This window comes from Solea solea, chromosome 10, assembly GCF_958295425.1.
Source record: "Solea solea chromosome 10, fSolSol10.1, whole genome shotgun sequence".
Classification (NCBI taxonomy): domain Eukaryota; kingdom Metazoa; phylum Chordata; class Actinopteri; order Pleuronectiformes; family Soleidae; genus Solea; species Solea solea.
The window spans coordinates 24,902,375-24,919,186 of NC_081143.1; the positions used below are offsets into that span (position 1 = coordinate 24,902,375).

The following is a 16,812-nucleotide window of genomic DNA, read 5'->3' on the forward strand; positions in this document are numbered from 1 at the left end:
AAAAGGACGATGTTTTCCATTTCATGACCCAGAGACAACTGACTAAAGCCCTGAGACTCTGCTGCTGTGTCGAGGTGTACAGGCCGTGGTCCAGCCGCTCTTTGATGGAAGTTGCTGTTCAATGCCTTAAAACCAGTCACCAAATAATATGTGAGTCATTTCTTCAAGGTTTGTGAACATTTTTTTACTGACCATGTTCCCATGTTCACTGTGCTCAGACATGATTTTCCCTTTATTTTAACACAGGGAAGGCAGAAGCCTTAGTGGCCGGTGTGTCTGCGGCGATGGCAGGAATCCACCGGTCTGCATGTCAGTATGCGTCTGTCCTTCTGAAAGCCCAGAACTTTAGCCCTCAAGTATACATGGAGTTCATTGCCCACTTTGATTTCCTCTGCAACCACATGCACATACACTGTCAGGGCAAAGCCAACAGGTAATTCGTAATTCTTTCACTGATATTTAATTCATTTTTATTCTAAATAAATTGACGTGACAAAAATATCTGCTACACTGTAAATTGGGGCATTTTCGTAATTATTTAATTTGAATATTTTTCTTGATTCTTGATTAATCATTTCATCCAAAAAATGTCGCAAATCGTTGCAAAATGTTGACTGGTGTTTTTCAAACCTTGTTTTTAAATGTCTTGTTTTGTCCACAATCCAAAAGTGATTCATTATATGGAGCAAATACAACCAGAAAATCTAAGAGGAACTTCAAAACATTCAAACTAATGAATCGATTATAAAATTAATTGTTGATTAAATTACCAACTGATTAAAACTTGATTAATTGATTAATCATTGCAGCCCTACTGTATTGTTATGTAGTGCAATTTTGCTGCACTGCAAACTACATATTTACCTTTTAACACTCTGGAAGCTGTGAAGTTGCTAGTCAAGGTTATTACGGATTTCACTCACAGTGTTGCAGGAAGCCAGGGAATCAGCGTCTTTGTCACCAGAGAGGAGAGAGTTTCCTGTACATAGTTTCCATTTTTGTCCTGTTTTTGGACATTGAGACAAAAACTCAAACAAATGTTGTTTTGAATATGTTTTATAATGTTCAAAATTAACACGGAATTTGGTGTCCATGTACACATACAGTATTTTTTTTTAATTGCTTTTCTTGATTTTAAATTGTTAATATACTAATTTAACATGCAGTAAATTGTAAATAACTGCCAGATATTGGAAGTTAATCTGGAAAAATGGGCAAAAGCACCTTTCTGGCCCTTTAATGGTTAAAATAAGCCAGACGGACATTTTGAGGCTGAGGTGTTAAAGGGTTAAACAATGTTGCAACAACCTTTGCATATATTAAGATCAGATAGAGTAGATAATTCAAGACCTTTTAATAATAAAAAATATATATTTCTGTTTTCAGGATTACCTCTGTTTTGTCTGTGTTGAACATTTTGAACGATGCAGCTCTTCAGAACCGACGACGTGTAGAAAGACTGAAGGAGACGGTTGCCGAGAAACAGCAGGTATTTTTACTGCAATTCAGCACAATATGCGAGACGACTGAGATCAATATTCTGGATCGTGTTGCCGCGGTATCGACTGCTGCAATTTCTATACCATAAAATCAGTGCAGAGCATTGGAGGCTGTTTTGACACTAAAAACATGGTGCACTCTGTGGGCTGTTTATTTATTTAACATACTTAACAGTAAAATTATCCTTTTTCAGCCCTTTTTAAAGTTATAATAGAGTAACCCTTCACAAACAACACTGCACTGTTTGCATATGAATATTTATTGTGTGATTGACCCTAATTTTATTTCCCTTTTTATCCTGCAGTGTGAGAACGTGCTACTCAGAGAATTAGACGAGCAGAAAATCATACTTGAGGAAGCACAGAAGAAATGTGCGATGGAGGAGAAGAACTTGCATGACCTGGAAGAGGAGATTAGACGCATTCAGAAACAGGTAAACAGGTTTACTGATGTCTCCTGCGACAGTCATCATAATATTTGAAGATCACATCCTGTAGAACTTAACATTTATTTATTTATTTATTTATTTTCCACCCAAAGGTGAGGCCTGTCTTCTTGTCCGGCCTCTATATTCTGAAGTGTCTGAATCCGTCCGACTTGGAGGAGATACGCCGCTACAGAGATCCACCTGATGGAGTGGTGACAGTCATGGATGCCATTTGTTTGCTGTTTGATCGTCCACCGGGCTGGGAGAACGCTAAACAGCTTCTTGGACAGTCTAACTTTTTTCAAGTATGTGGCAAAAACTAGTGTAATTTAAGGGTTTTTTTAGGGTTTGTTTCTGTATGTTTTTTACTTATAGGGCCCTTGTAAAAATAATCTAGATTTCAAAGTGTTTTCCAGCCTTTTTCACATCCCAGAATTCATGCTGGTTTATTTATTTTTTGCTTTCTTTCAATTTAATCTCAGAATTCTGACGTTTTCTTTAATCCCAGAATTCCGATTTATTTATCAGAATTCCAACTTTTTTCTCAGACTATTGACTATAATCTCAGAATTCCAACTTTTTTTCCTCAGAATTCCAACTTTCTTTACAGAATTCCAAATTTCTTCTGATTCTCTAAACTCAAAAAATAAATAAATTTGACTTCTCAAAATTCTGACTTTTTTCTCAGAATTCTGACTTTTTTCTCAGAATTCTGACTTAACAAAGACACTAGTCAAGACAAATAAATCATGGTATTATCAGATTAAGGAGACAAAATCTATAGACGGTTCGACAAATGCGACAAAATTCGACAAACCCTTTAACACTGAGCGTATCGCTGAAAAAATGGGATCTTCCAGGCAAAACAATCAGATCTGACTGACACGTTTGTCAGCAGCAGCACACAGGCGTCAAACTGCTGAACGACTGCGTTCTTTAAGCAGTAGAATTCACATCTGAAAACTTCTGTGTTTTCAGTAATGCAGCCATCTCACTTTACGAGGAAATCAAGTAAAATCAGGGAAGGGCTTCTTCTTAAAAGTATGTTTTAAGACGTGACCTCAAAACAAAATACATTGTCAGCATGCATGTAAGCTCTGAGCCGAGTCATCATTCCATTTACTGCAGCATAAGCAGTTACTTTGCCACTGTACAGTTGAATTTGTTGTGAATCGAGTGGAATCAGTTATTCCATTTTACTCACATAATACTCTTTCACAGGAGCTGGAATTCTTTGACCGGTTCACTCTGACTAATGAGCAGCTCCAGCAGCTCGGCCTGATCGTGCACAGTCCCCACTTTGTCCCCGAGTGCGTGCGAGACGTGAGCAAGGCCTGCGAGTCCCTGTGCCGCTGGGTCCAGACCGTGTACGAATGCTGCCGCGTGCAACACCGACTGTTGGTCAAGCACCGGCTGGAGGGGCTGGACAGAGAGGTGCGAGGTCGGCTGTACTTGGCCAAGCAGAGCGAGGAGGACGCGCAACGTTGCCTGGAGGAGTTTAAACTTCGGCTTCGGTTTGTACGAGAAGATTTAGACGAGCTGCTGCTGGAGCTGCACAAAGCTGAGGACATGGAGAGAGAAGCGACTTCCACTGCTGAGCAGTTAGAGGCTCATGTCAGAGACTGGAAGGCTGCTGCTCAGGTAGCAGACAGTGCACACACATTTGTGTATATCATTTTTAATCATTATATGTTGTAATATTTTCTATTATCCCTTCAGGAGGCAGAGTTTCACAGCCAAAACCTACCAGGAGACGCTCTTATCCTGGCTGCAATTATAGCCTATTTAGGCCCTTTTGCACATAACATCCGCACAGAGCTACTGAGCAAATGGACAGAGCTGTGTCAGACAGGAAGCATCAACATGAATCCAGAAGACTCCAGAACCTCCCTGTTTACACGGCCAGACCCTGCATCTCCTCTCCCCCCGCTCGGTTTCCCCATCCCTGTGTCTGAGAGACTGCCGCTCCGTCTGGGTCCAGTACTGGGTTTGAAAGACTGGCAGCTCCACAACACTGTGTCTGTCAAACTCGTGGTTCAGCTGCTGCTGTGGGGCTGCAGAAATATCCCAGCTCAGCGCTGGCCTCTACTGGCAGACGCACGGCAACATCAAGAGATAAGGTCCCAGAGCTGGCTCATCACAGGTATGTCCTTCTTTTTTTTTTTTTCCCTATGTCATCTAAATTGAAGCCTTCCTATAGAGTTGGATCTTAATTATGAATTGTACAGCACACTGTAAACATCTGCTCTGCAGGTGACAGCGTTGATCTTGGTTCAGATTATGGGATGACAGTTTGTGCCGACGATCCAGATCTCCTGGATAAACTGGACGAGGCAGCTCAAAAAGGTGAAGATTTTACATGAAATAAATATCTTCTTTCTCTTCAGGGTCTGTTTTCACACTAAAATCTTTACTTGTTTTGCAGGTTTGAGAGTCCTGGTAACTCACGTGGAACGTGCAACCCCCAGCTGTCAGTTTCTGGCCACACTGGCTCCCCCTGCTGGCTGTGGCCTTAATGGGTTAAAGCAGCACGTTCAGACAACCCACCCTGAATTTCGGCTCATACTGAGCACAGATTTGCCGGTTCGATTGCTTCACAGTGGTAAGATTTGTACATTAAATGTCATTAAACAGTGTACTGTTGAAGAAGTGAAGGACACATTCATTGGCAATGACTAAAAATGTTTTGGTGTAGGGATGTTGTACATCAGAATTCAGACATTTCAGTCATCTGACTTAAATGTCTGAATTCTGAGATTAATGTCATAATTCATGATATTTTTTCTTTCTTTCTTTCAATTTAATCTCAGAATTCTAATTTATTTATCGGAATTCCAACTTTTTTGCCTCAGAATTCCAACTTTTTCCCAGAATTCCAATTTATTTCTCAGAATTCCAATTTATTTCTCAGAATTCCAATTTTTTTGCCTCAGAATTCTGACTTTAATCTCAGAATTTATATTTTTTTCTCTTAATCTGAGAAGATTTTTTTTCTTTCTTTCAGTTTTTTCTCAGAATTCTGACTTCAATCTCAGAATTCTGACATTTTTCTCAGAATTCTGATTTTAATTTCATAATTCTGACTTTAATTTCATAATTCTGACTTTAACCTCAGAATTATTATTTTTTCTTTCTTTCATTTTTGTCTTCTTTTTTTCACATGTGGCCCTAATACTCTTCCGTAGACTGTGGAAACTATTTCTACATCACATTAAAATGAAAGTGTCTGACTCTTTCTTTATAATTGCCTAAACCTAATACACAAATAAACTAATCACGTAGCTGTGATTGTTGTGCCGCAGTCTGAAAGGATGCAGCTCTTGTACACAACTGCAAGCACAAAGAGTGGGAGTGTGGAATTGTTAACTAAAGAATAATAATGAAAACGGACAAAGGACATTCAAAGTGTGAGCTCTTGAATTATGTAAAAGCAGAGAGTATTTATTCTTGCTCTTGTTCCTCAGTGATCCATCCAGCCGTCTTGGCTCGGGCACGCGTGGTTGACCTCTCTGCGAGCGCAGAAGACATCCAGGAGCTGATGCTGACGCAGCTGCTGCAATCTGAGTGTAAAGAGCTGCTGATTAAACACACACGGCTGCAGAATGACAAGCATGTGCTGCAGGAGGAGCTGGTCAGAGAACAGGTAACATACATTATACCAACATGCACCATCACAACAAAAACACACTTAAATCCTCACAAATCCTCTTGCTAATCTTTTCCGTACTTGTGTATTTTACTCAGGAGAAAATCTCTTGCTGCATTCTGTACATGTCAGTCAGACTCGTAAGATCTCGACCCAATTTTCACGGGTTTGATGCTGTGACATGAACAAAACAGCAGGAGGTTTGCTCACAGAGGCAGGAACATTTTTCCTGAACACTCAGGTGTAGGGCTCTAGCGATTATTCGTTTAATCAATTATTATTATCTATCGTCAAATATTTTGATAATTGATTCATCGATTTGTGTTTTTTTTTTCATATTTTTCAGCTTCTTAAAAATTAATATTTTCCAGTTTCCGTGCTCCATAGAGCAAATAAATCATGAAGCCTTAGTGCTCACGAGGCACGGATCTGTGCTGCACGTGCACCCATGGTAATTTGCTGTGGGAATAATACACAACTCTTTATATGGACATCCTGTGTGTGAGTGTTTATAGGTCACATATTCATCTTCTAATGTGTTGTTGAGTCAACATTATGATTAACTGTATATCAGTTTTAGTTGTGATAAAAAGCAGCAATAATTGTGAGTCACAAAAATATTCAGTTTTAGACGAGTGAACTTTGAACTGTGACATATTTCCAAATTTCACAAATTCAATCCGATTTTAAACATTTGAGTACATTTTGCTCTGGTGTGTTTGTATAGTTGGTGAAAATTGAATTTTGCCAATGGGTTGTGCTGAAAAAAGGGATATAAGACACTTGCACATTCTTGTAGCTTCTGTTTAAACAGAGTCATGTAAAAAAGTAGCCAAAATGCTCTGTGTTCAAGAGTTAACATTGAATGGTCGTTGTTTGAGGACAAAACAAGACACTTGAGAACATCATCATTTTGAAAACAAACAAGTACTTGATTAATTGAGGGAAATAATCAACAGATTAATTGATTATGAAAAGAATCGTTAGTTGCAGCCGTAGAAGGATGGCGCCTCTGTCATGAGACACTGTACTCTCACAAAGCTTAACGTAGTAGCAGTTGTGTTATATATGTCGACTGTGCACAATCTTGTCTCAGGAGGCTCTGATGGACTACGTCCTGCGGTCAAACCCCTCACTGCACCAGCTGAGTGACCTTCGCTCCCATGTGGACGTCTTTCAAGAGGCCATAACAAAGCTGCAGTTTGAGATCCAGCAGGTGAGTGAGGAGCTGCAGTACCACGAGGCTCTCGTGGCCGACCTCCGACACTTGGCGACGCTGGCCGCTGCGCTGTACCAGGCTCTCCAGGACGTGTCCCGTCTGTCTCCTGCGTACCACTTCTCTTTAAGTGGCTTCCTCAAAGTGCTACGAGATGCCTTCATTGTGAAGGGAAGGCCATTGGTGTCGTATATCACTCGAAAAGTGCCAGCGGGAATAGTACCAGAGGTCACCAACAACATGGTCTCCCAACTGCTCGTCCAGTACAAGCCTCGTGTCTTCGAGAGCCACTTCGCCGTTCTGAAACTGCTCGTGTTTGTGGCCGTGCTCCGTCACAACAAGCTCTGCTCTGAGGGGGAAAGAGTGGCCTTCATCAGGGGCTTTCAAGACATGGAACAGCCTGTGTTGAAAGTGAAACGTGCAGCACAGTCCACGGCTTCTCTGCCCAGCTGGATCCCCACACACGTCCACCCAGAGCTCCTCTGGTTGGAGAATATCCCGGCCTTCAGAGGGCTCATTTCCTCTCTTTCCAAGTCCCCCATTCAGTGGCAGATGTACCTGCGCTTCCCTTCCTCCACTGTGGTAGGGGCCGTTCCCTGTCGCTCGCACTCCCACCTGTCCCTGTTACAGCGCGCTCTCCTCTGGAAAACCCTGCTCCCACACTGCCTGGAGGAAGTAGCCGATGTGATCGCTTCCTGCCACCTCTGCCTGACCGCAGCGTCCGAGGCTCCTCACACCAGAAATCCAGAGTCTCTCTCTCGATTCCTCGCCAAACACGAGGGGCCCATCCTTCTTACTTTGCCAAGTCCAGGAGGAGATACCTGGACAAGCATCCAGCCTCTTCACCTCATAAACACACTGGCAGACTGTGGAGCAGAACATGGAGGAAAACAGCAGGTATCCTGCCCTTTTTATTTGAACACAGTTAAGTTCGTAACTGTGCTGCATTATTTACACATAACTGATTTATTTTCAGGTCAAATTTGTTTCTGTCGGTGCTCTGCGTGACAGAGAACTTGTCCTCTCAGTGCTGGAGCGGGCAGTTAGCGACGGTCACTGGTTGGTTTTTAACTGTCCTCTGGTTGAACAGTGGGACGACAAAGTCGTGGCTCAGCTCACTCAGATAATCTCTCCTTCAAAAGGTAAGTAGTCTGTTAAGAGTTTATTTATCATGTGTATACGTGTATTTATTTACTCTCTGTTTATGTATCCATCTATCTGTCTGATGTACAGGAGAGCCATGTCACATTCACCCACGTTTCCGTCTGTGGTTTATAACTCGAGAGCATGAAATACACCACGTACCAGGTAAAAATTGTATCATTTGTCATCAGTTCCTTCCATACATATCAAATGTTATTATTATTATTTATTTTTTAAATTGCCTTAAAATAAAGTTTCTGTCATGATGCATCTTCATTTTATGGTCTAAAAAACACAATAAATTATTTTCAATATACTTCATGCAAACTGGATCATTTTTGGTTTGATTGTTGCAGCCTGGTATAAGGTGAAAGATAAATATTTCTTTATGTTCCTTTTTTTTTTCAATGTCATATTTAATAAAACACCCACGTTAACAAGCCTAGAGCGCCACAGTTTGCTCATTAAAAAATGAAGCTATAAGAATTGTATAAATCCTCATCATACACATCAAACATTAAAGCATTTTTAAAGTTTTTAACCCCTAAATTGCACAGTTTTTGTCATAATGCATCGAAAATGATGATTTGAATGAGTTTCAATGAGCACATTTTTGTGCTTAAGTGTGTAAGTGTAAGTATTTCCATTAACCTTGCTTACAATAGAAAAAAATTCAACAATATGCATGAAAAAAGGATAAAATACTAGAAATTAAAAGCTAAAAACACAAAAATGTGTCTGTGTGTTTAAGGCTTAATAAACTGTAGAATATCAGTCAATTAATTTAGTTTTTCCTGCTATTTGCTATTCTATTCAATCAATTTCACCCTGTTTGTTTTCTATTTCTTGAAGTTTAACGTTGTGCACATTTAGTTTAACTCAACTGTTTGTCTCGGTGTTTGGTCAGATTTAAATCACATAATCACTGTTTCTATAATTAAACAAGCAACAGTGCGAGTGCGTGCTCTGGCCCTGGTCTGTGACTCCCCCGGAGATCTGAAGGACGAGCTGAGCCGCTCTGTGCAGCACGTACTCTGCATCACACGGTGTCGATCACGCCCGCAGAGCGTGACAGCCGACAACGCAGAGTTCCTCCTCCGCTGTGCCGTCTTCCACTCTGTGTTACTGCAGAGACAGACCTGTGGACTCTTAGGCCGGCGGAGAATCTGCAGCTGGTGAGGCAACACACACACACAAAGGTCAAAACACAACAGCTAACGAAAACAACAACAACTTGTACTTTATTAATCCCTTTGGGAAATTCTTTCTCTGCATTTAACTTGTCCTCTATTAGGAACTTGTTACATAAACCAAATACTGTGCTTTTGACAACATTTCAGAATTTACATTTAATAAAACAAAACGTTACAGAAAGCAACATTTTGGAACTTAAATGGCAACAACAACATTTCACAAAATGAATGGAATAGAACAACTGATTAGAACTTTACCCTTTTGTATCTGTAATGTAGTGTTTTGACCCTCCGGGCTACTGTAGCTACAGCACCGTAATGTGCTGTCATTATCATACTTATTATATCAGTTTAACCCTGAGAACACAGAGCATTTCAGCTGCTTTTCTCCATCACTATGTTAAAACATACAGTAAATACAGTGGCTTAAAGAATGTGCAATATAGAGTGTCTTATATCCTTTTTTTTCAGTACAACCTAGGCAATCTTATGAAAAAAAAACGCCATTCTCACCAACTATATAAACACACTATATAAACACAGTTGGAAAATTGGATTGAATTTGTGAAATTTGAAAATACGTCACAGTTTTAAAGTTCACTTGTCTTGTTTTTAACGAACAAAAAGAAAAGAAAATCTTTTCTTTTTTAGTGACTTCTGCACCTGCAGATCCGTGCCACGTGAGCACCAAAGGTTAAAGTAAAACTAAATGTGATTTTATTCATGTGTTACTAACTTAAAACGGTGGACATGTCACTTTGGGTTTCTGTTTTGAAGGAACCAGGACGACCTCGCGGCTTTGGTGGACGCGCACGATTACATCGTCAGTCTCTGTCATGAAAAGACTAAAGCACTGCAGTATATAGCAGGTAAGGCAGCATTAACGGCTTAAAAAAATGATGCCCATTATACTCTTCCATTCCTTTTTTTTTGCACAAACCTCGTCGTATGATCTCGTTCATAGTCAGTCTGGTACACGGTGGTCATGTGCTGGACTCGGCGGATGTGGAGGAGGTGGAAAACATCGCAGAGACGTGCCTCAGGAGAGAGTCTCCTCTGTGGAGCAGAGGTCGTCACGTCCTCTCAGGCATCGTCGAAAATTCTGGAGAGTTTGGTAACTTTCTGATAAAACTGTATTATGGTAGTAGAGATAGTTGTATGTGTGTTAAGCCTTTGAAACTGAGTGTATCGCTGACGACAAAGCCGACATTTGGTTATTACGGTAATTTCACTCAAATTAGCATCTCTGTCGCCATAGATGAGCCAGGGGGAAGAACACCTGTACATAGTTTCCATTTTTTTACCCGTTTTTGCACATTGAGAGACAAAGAAATATTGAGAGACTCAAAAAATGTTATTGTAAATGTGTTTTATACTGTTCAAATGTAAAATTTAATTTGTTCATGTACAACTGCAGTGTTTTTTCTAAACAAACCTTTCTGTGTTTTGTTAAAACACTATTTTAACATGTAGTAAATTGTAAATAACTGCCAGATACTGGAAGTTATTCTGGGAAAATGGCCAAAAGCACTTAGTTACAGGACATTCTCTGGTTTTTATGGTTAAAATAAGCAAAAAAAAAGTAGCCTATTCATGAATACAAACTTAGAGTAAACAGGTTTAGGAAGAAGCAGACTATGTCTGTCTTTATTCTTACCAATCAAATCCATAGAACCGTCAAAAATAAGCTTTATAAACATTCCCCCAAAATTAGTAATGCTAACATTTATAGTTCTCGACAGTTTCACCCCCCAGAACAGAAGTATAATTCTTTTTAATTCTTTATCATATTTTCTCTCTTGTACTTTTTCACACACACTGGGGTTGACGTTCTAAATTATAAAATCATAAAATTGTATAATATATAAGGATTATATATAATACACATCACTCCTTTTTCTACTGAGCCTTTTAGATTTATAGCAGTTGTTGAGGTGAATATACAAGGCATCTAAAGTTTGTGTTTCCCTAGATTTACACAGGATTGCTATTGACTTTGAGACTTTTCGCCCTTTAATGCGATCAATGTGTAAATGATTTATGTGTATAGCGTATATATCATACAAGCTCCTCATTAACAGTGAGCTGGAGGAAAATGATCTTATTTTTATTGCACTATTAAAGTTTAACTGACGGCCTTGAGGAAACATTGATCAAATCAGCAGCACTAACTTTTTTCTTTCTTTTTTTTTTATATCGTCAGATTCATCAGGACTGCTGCAGATCATGGAGCTCGGCCTCCAGGACGACCCCCTCGTGCTGGGCTTCGGCGTGGACACGGCAGCGGAGATGATCAGGGTCAGAAGTCACAATTTGAACGTGTTACTGCAGGCCTCCCAGACTCCTCCGGGAGTGAGTCGGCCTCCTGTGATGCCGGCCCACGGCCACGCTCGAGACCGACTGCGGGCGCTGAAGACTTCCCTCACAGACAAAGACAGCAGAGTTACAGACGAGGGACGGGTTCATCCCGGTCCTCTGCGTGACTTCCTCCAGCAGGAGTGGGAGGATCTCACTGACAAGGTGTCCTCACTTCTGCTGCAGCTGCAACACGACACGCCAAAGCTCACGTCCCCGCTCACTCTCACTCACTTGTGCCGCCTGGAGAAGAAGGCGGAGCTGCTCGGCGCTTACGTCGGGCACGGCGGTGCTTCAGATCCACCGGGTGCATACAGATTATGTGCTTTCAATAATCCCAGAGGATTTCTGGTGGCAGTCATGAGGCAGGAGGCTCGAGAAAAACGCAAATATATCAGTGACATAAAACTACATTTTCAGGTAAATCATGAAATCATAGCTGAATGACTTATGGTTGCTCGTCTACAAGCTTTTGTTTCCTCCATTCTTGACCACTGTAACGCGCTTGACCGTCTGCAGAACTCGACCTTTAACCCACACAAGTAAAAGAGCACACATTGCAGCAAGTTCGGCATCTCTTCACTGGCTACTGGTTAACTTTAGAATCCATTTCCAACTTCTTTTTCTTACTTGTAAAGCCTTAAATAGTTAAGCTCCTCCACATATGTGTGATCTGCTGCACCTCCATTCTCCCAGTTGCCTTCAGAGGTCATCAGGTCAGAAGCTGCTTGTTTTAAACTTAGTTTTGAGGACCACTAGTAGACTCTGCCATATCTTTTACATTACGCTGCAGCTGAAGACCATGCTTATTAAACAGGCCTTTAGGTGATCAAGGGTTTGTATTTTATTATTGTTCTGTATTTGGCATTTTATGTTCTTATTATTCTTATTTCATTTTTGTGGCAGAGTTTTAGGGCCAAACTTTTTTTTTTTAATCCTTTGAGAATAAAGTCGTAGTCTTTCAAGTATAATGTAGTAGTACTTTGAGAATAAAGTCGTATTATGAGAATAAAATCATAGTCTTTCGAGAATAAAGTTGTAATATTATGAGAATAATTTGTCCCTAATACTATACTATACTATAATATATAATATTACAGTATCAATGAAATGTGCTATAAATAAAGTTTACTGACTGACTTATTTCCTTCTCCCTGCAGGTTCTGAATGATAGCTCACATCCAGCCTCACCTCGTCTGGACGCCGTGTATCTGTGTGGGCTGGAGCTCAGAGGGGCATCATGGGATGCTCAGCTCGGAGCCCTGCAGGACACAGTCTCTCCTCAGCCATGCACGCTGCCTCCCGTCTGCGTCACGGCTCAAGTCAGGAGCAGAAAGACCAAATACAGAGACACCTTCCCTTGTAAAAGTTCATATTTAATGGACACGAATAATGTTCAGGTGTCAGATGCTTCTCCGTCGACGGCCTCTCAGTTACCGGTCTACCTCTGCCCTGTCTTCCTCCATGAAGAGCGGGAGACAGGAGACTGGAGGCTGGCCGATGTGAATATTATCACTCAGGTTCCCCTTCATGCCAGGCTCAGTCCTGTGTTGTGTAGTCTGAGGAGGGTGAGGCTTGTGAGTATGTTCTGACTCAGTCGTTCTCACAGACTCGGAGACTGAAAGCGAAAGTGTGTAGAGAAGATTAGAGGAGAGGAGAAAAAATCGATAACAACAAACTGTAAAAACATTGTAGACATTAAATATCCATGGACGACATGTATAAGAGAGAATGTTAGTGTCTACAGTCTACACCTCCTCTGCAAACCCTTTTTTTTTCTTTTCCTCTGGTCAAGACGTTGTTGAGAAGAAGGGAAGTGAAACTTTTTTTTACATCTCGTAATGTTTGGCATTCCCGACCCATAGCTGTGTTGGTCAGAGTTTGCATCCTGCAAATGAAACTTGAAACTTTAAATTGTCTCTGAAGTCATATCAAGGTCATGTTATGATTTAATATCATAAGATACGATGTTTAAGAACGATCTGTATGCATTAAATGAAGATTCATTTGCCAAACATTACGGTAAATGGTCTGTTCTGCTTTCATAACCATTCACATGCTGTCGGCACAGCTGTCAGGGGTTAAGTGTCTCGCCCAAGGACACACGGGCATGTAGAGTAGTAGAGCCGGGAATCAAACCCCCAGACTTCAAGTTGAAAGACGCTGTCGCCGTAGCCCCACATCATATTTACTCTATTCAAAATATAAAGTTTTACCAAAAAAAAAAGGCAGCATAATAGTCAGATAATTGTATTTCCTCTTGACACAATTCATTTTGTACATTTTGGGTCCTGATAGTTTGTCATCTTTAAAAAAATGTAGCCTCACTTCACTGGAAACCTTCTAAACAGACATCAATGTTGTGTGTGATTGTATGCAAATGTGTGAATGTTGAATAAATGTGCAGTTGCGGTTTACGTCCTGTTTAATTACGCGTATACACGAAATGTCGCGTCGGCAGTTGGGTTTCGTCACATTTTATTTCGCTGTCAACTGAATTTGACACAAAGTGGACGTCATCTCCTGAACGACACCAACGCACAAACAAAAATATACTAACTCAGGCTGTGGACGTTCAATACAATACATATTTATTTCCATGAAGGATATTTATGGCTGGAAGTTCCACAAACGTGACAGTGTTTGTTGACAACATTGTTTTTCCCCGTCTCTCTCTCTCTCTCTCTCTCTCTCTCTGCATAGGTAACATGGACCGACATCACTATGAGACCTTTGAGAAGTTTGGCAATAATACTTTCTTGTTGCACCTTGACAATGGGAGAGGGTGAGCTACTATTTCTGTTATTCTTCTCACTAACTGTGCACATTTTATTATAGTTTCCACACCTGTCGACAGCAGAGGGTTCCCATTCTGATTACAATATTCAGAATATTCACAGATCAGATGGGCAGTTTTGAATTGTCGCCTCTTGACCATACAATTCCTTTTAAGTCTGGGGGAAAAAAATCATGTAAACTGAAACTGCACTCGTCAGCTGATGCGTACAACCGCTGGGTGGTTATTCCACTGCCATGGTTCTCAAACTGTGGAACGTGCACACAAGCTTCCTCTAGTGGAGGGAATCAGAAATGCTGTTCTGTTGTGTATGTACCAGGGTATGTGATCGGAGCGGAGCTAAGGAATTAGCGTAGGAATTGAAACAAATGACAAAAAAATAACCTTATCTCTTGCTCCATCTTAGTCTGATTTCACTAAACCAGTGTGTGAAGTATGTGAGGAAGAGGAGCATCTTGGGAGAGTAAATGATCTTATTGGGAATAAATCTGCAAATCTGTGAAAAGTCCCTAGTCCCAATATAATAGCTTCTGTGTATCATGTGATTCATTGTTGAATTGTGTTGTCTCTCTACAACCTGGATTATTTCAGTGTCTTACATGCAACCCCACAAACACACACTATTGTTATTGTCTGTATTGTGGGTTATAATATTGTATTTCAACATAAGGAGAATATTTGACTTTACTGGTTTTATGTTCAGTTAAAGTTTTACGACTGTGACTGAACTAACTTTGGGTTTGTTCTCGCTGCAGATTTGGTCGTCACTCCAAAGATGAGCGTTCTATCTTAGCTCCTCTGAAGCAATGCTGCAGGTACAAACAGTAATAGTTCCCTGTCCCCTGTCCCCTCGAGTTAAAAGCTTCTTCTCTGGTTACACTAAATCAAAATCAAAGCTACTGTCAATCATTTTATTTTATATTGAGTGTCTTATATCCTTTTTTTTTTCAGCACAACCTATAGGCAATCTGATGACATGATTGTTGTTTCCATTTTCACCATTTATATAAACACCTGAGCAAAAAGTACACTTTAAAAATCGGATTGAATTTGTGAAATATGGAAATTTCACATTCCAAAGTTTGCTTGACAGTTTTTATGAACAAAAATAATGTCTTTTTTGTGACTTCTGCACATTATAATGTCTTGCTTTTAACTCAACTATCACAGTGTCAACACTGTATTACACGAGAACATTTGTAACTGACTAACTTGACTATTCTCCATCACCCCCGTGACGTCCTCCTCCAGAATCCGCCGCTCCACCTGGATGCGTGTGCGTCTCTTGTCTCTGCCTCGGTATCGCCTCAGCGATGTCATGCGAGCCTCCCTGTCCCGCGATCCCCTCCACCGCGTGGCTCCACTGCTGTCGGAGCTCCACCTCGCCGCCCTCGATCGGCGTCTGAAAACCGTGCTGGAGACCGTGAGTGTTTGTCAGCAGCAGCAGAGCGAGGGCGGCGGAGGTGACGAGGTCATCTTTGATGACACGGCACACTTAAAGGACACGGTCAGTCCGGCAGAGTAGGACAGGACTTCACAATAACATCATCATCATCAATGTCACTGGGGCTTAAAGTGTCTTGTAACATTTCCTCTGTACTTGAGGAGGGATTTATTGAAAGACCGTCCATGTTGGAATCTGTGTTATCAAAGTGGCAAGTGAAGGTTTAATCAGACACAGTTTAATCAACTTGCCATTTACAGTATAACATTTATTAAAATTAGTGTTAGTACCTTCAAACGCCTGAGGATTCACTTCTCACAATCATGGTTGACCATATTTGAACATGTACTTCTAGTTTTCTTTGATTTTGTAGCACAAGAAAAGACATTTTTGCAACAATAAAAACAAGAATAACAGAATTTCCTCTGAAAACAATCACCAATATTTAGGTTACCAAATAGGTGCCAGTCTGATTTCCATGCTGACGGACGTTTAACACAAAAATAAGAACTCCTTTAGTCTCATGCATCTCAAACATAAAATAAATTCAAACGGATGCATTTGAAATATCTTCTTGAAAATGCTAAAATGGAAAAGAACTAACATAACAAAAATGTTCCAAACACACTTTGACTGATTTTACCTTTTCATAATACACTTATTGGACCAGTATCTGAGTAGAACTTTTAGCAAATAATAAAATAAATCTAGTCTACACTACAAGTCGATATTATCTTGATTTGTTATTTTGTCTCTTTTCCTCCAAATTTGAAACATTTGAAATGTCCCATGGTTTAATTGTGTTTAGTTAATGTGCATTCAGTGAAAGGTTGTTGTGATTAACATGACCAGAGTCTGTAATAACTCACAACCAAAGTTTAAAATAGAGGAGAGCAATAATGTTTCTTCACCTTTTTGTTTTGTGTTCATCAGCTAATAGCAAAATAAATTTTAAATTTTAAAATGTACATTTTTAAAGGATTTTTTACATTTGTAGGCCAATGGCAGACTTATACTGCTTATTAATGTTTAAAATGTTGTCCTCCTGACCACCAGTAGTTCAAATTTGTCCTCAGTGGACGACATTTGTA

General features: G+C 40.3%; 2 protein-coding genes across 2 annotated transcripts in view; both read left to right on the forward strand.

Moving 5' to 3' along the window:
- LOC131467686 (dynein heavy chain domain-containing protein 1-like) overlaps positions 1-14,088 on the forward strand; it is a 28,869-nt gene extending 14,781 nt beyond the window's left edge. The window contains exons 24-41 of the mRNA XM_058641744.1: positions 33-150; positions 247-433; positions 1,387-1,489; positions 1,805-1,933; positions 2,041-2,232; positions 3,149-3,568; positions 3,647-4,070; positions 4,181-4,273; positions 4,353-4,529; positions 5,392-5,570; positions 6,670-7,686; positions 7,766-7,931; positions 8,023-8,097; positions 8,879-9,107; positions 9,903-9,994; positions 10,090-10,239; positions 11,329-11,900; positions 12,641-14,088. Coding sequence (XP_058497727.1) covers positions 33-150; positions 247-433; positions 1,387-1,489; positions 1,805-1,933; positions 2,041-2,232; positions 3,149-3,568; positions 3,647-4,070; positions 4,181-4,273; positions 4,353-4,529; positions 5,392-5,570; positions 6,670-7,686; positions 7,766-7,931; positions 8,023-8,097; positions 8,879-9,107; positions 9,903-9,994; positions 10,090-10,239; positions 11,329-11,900; positions 12,641-13,072 — 4,755 coding nt within the window. The 3' untranslated portion in view covers positions 13,073-14,088. The remainder of the gene's footprint in view (positions 1-32; positions 151-246; positions 434-1,386; positions 1,490-1,804; positions 1,934-2,040; positions 2,233-3,148; positions 3,569-3,646; positions 4,071-4,180; positions 4,274-4,352; positions 4,530-5,391; positions 5,571-6,669; positions 7,687-7,765; positions 7,932-8,022; positions 8,098-8,878; positions 9,108-9,902; positions 9,995-10,089; positions 10,240-11,328; positions 11,901-12,640) is intronic.
- The window catches only part of LOC131466521 (extracellular serine/threonine protein kinase FAM20C-like), a 41,080-nt gene extending 25,275 nt beyond the window's left edge, over positions 1-15,805 (forward strand). The window contains exons 8-10 of the mRNA XM_058639805.1: positions 14,184-14,265; positions 15,033-15,092; positions 15,529-15,805. Of these exons, the coding sequence (XP_058495788.1) occupies positions 14,184-14,265; positions 15,033-15,092; positions 15,529-15,802 (416 nt within the window). The 3' untranslated portion in view covers positions 15,803-15,805. The remainder of the gene's footprint in view (positions 1-14,183; positions 14,266-15,032; positions 15,093-15,528) is intronic.
- The last annotated feature ends 1,007 nt before the right edge of the window (positions 15,806-16,812 follow it).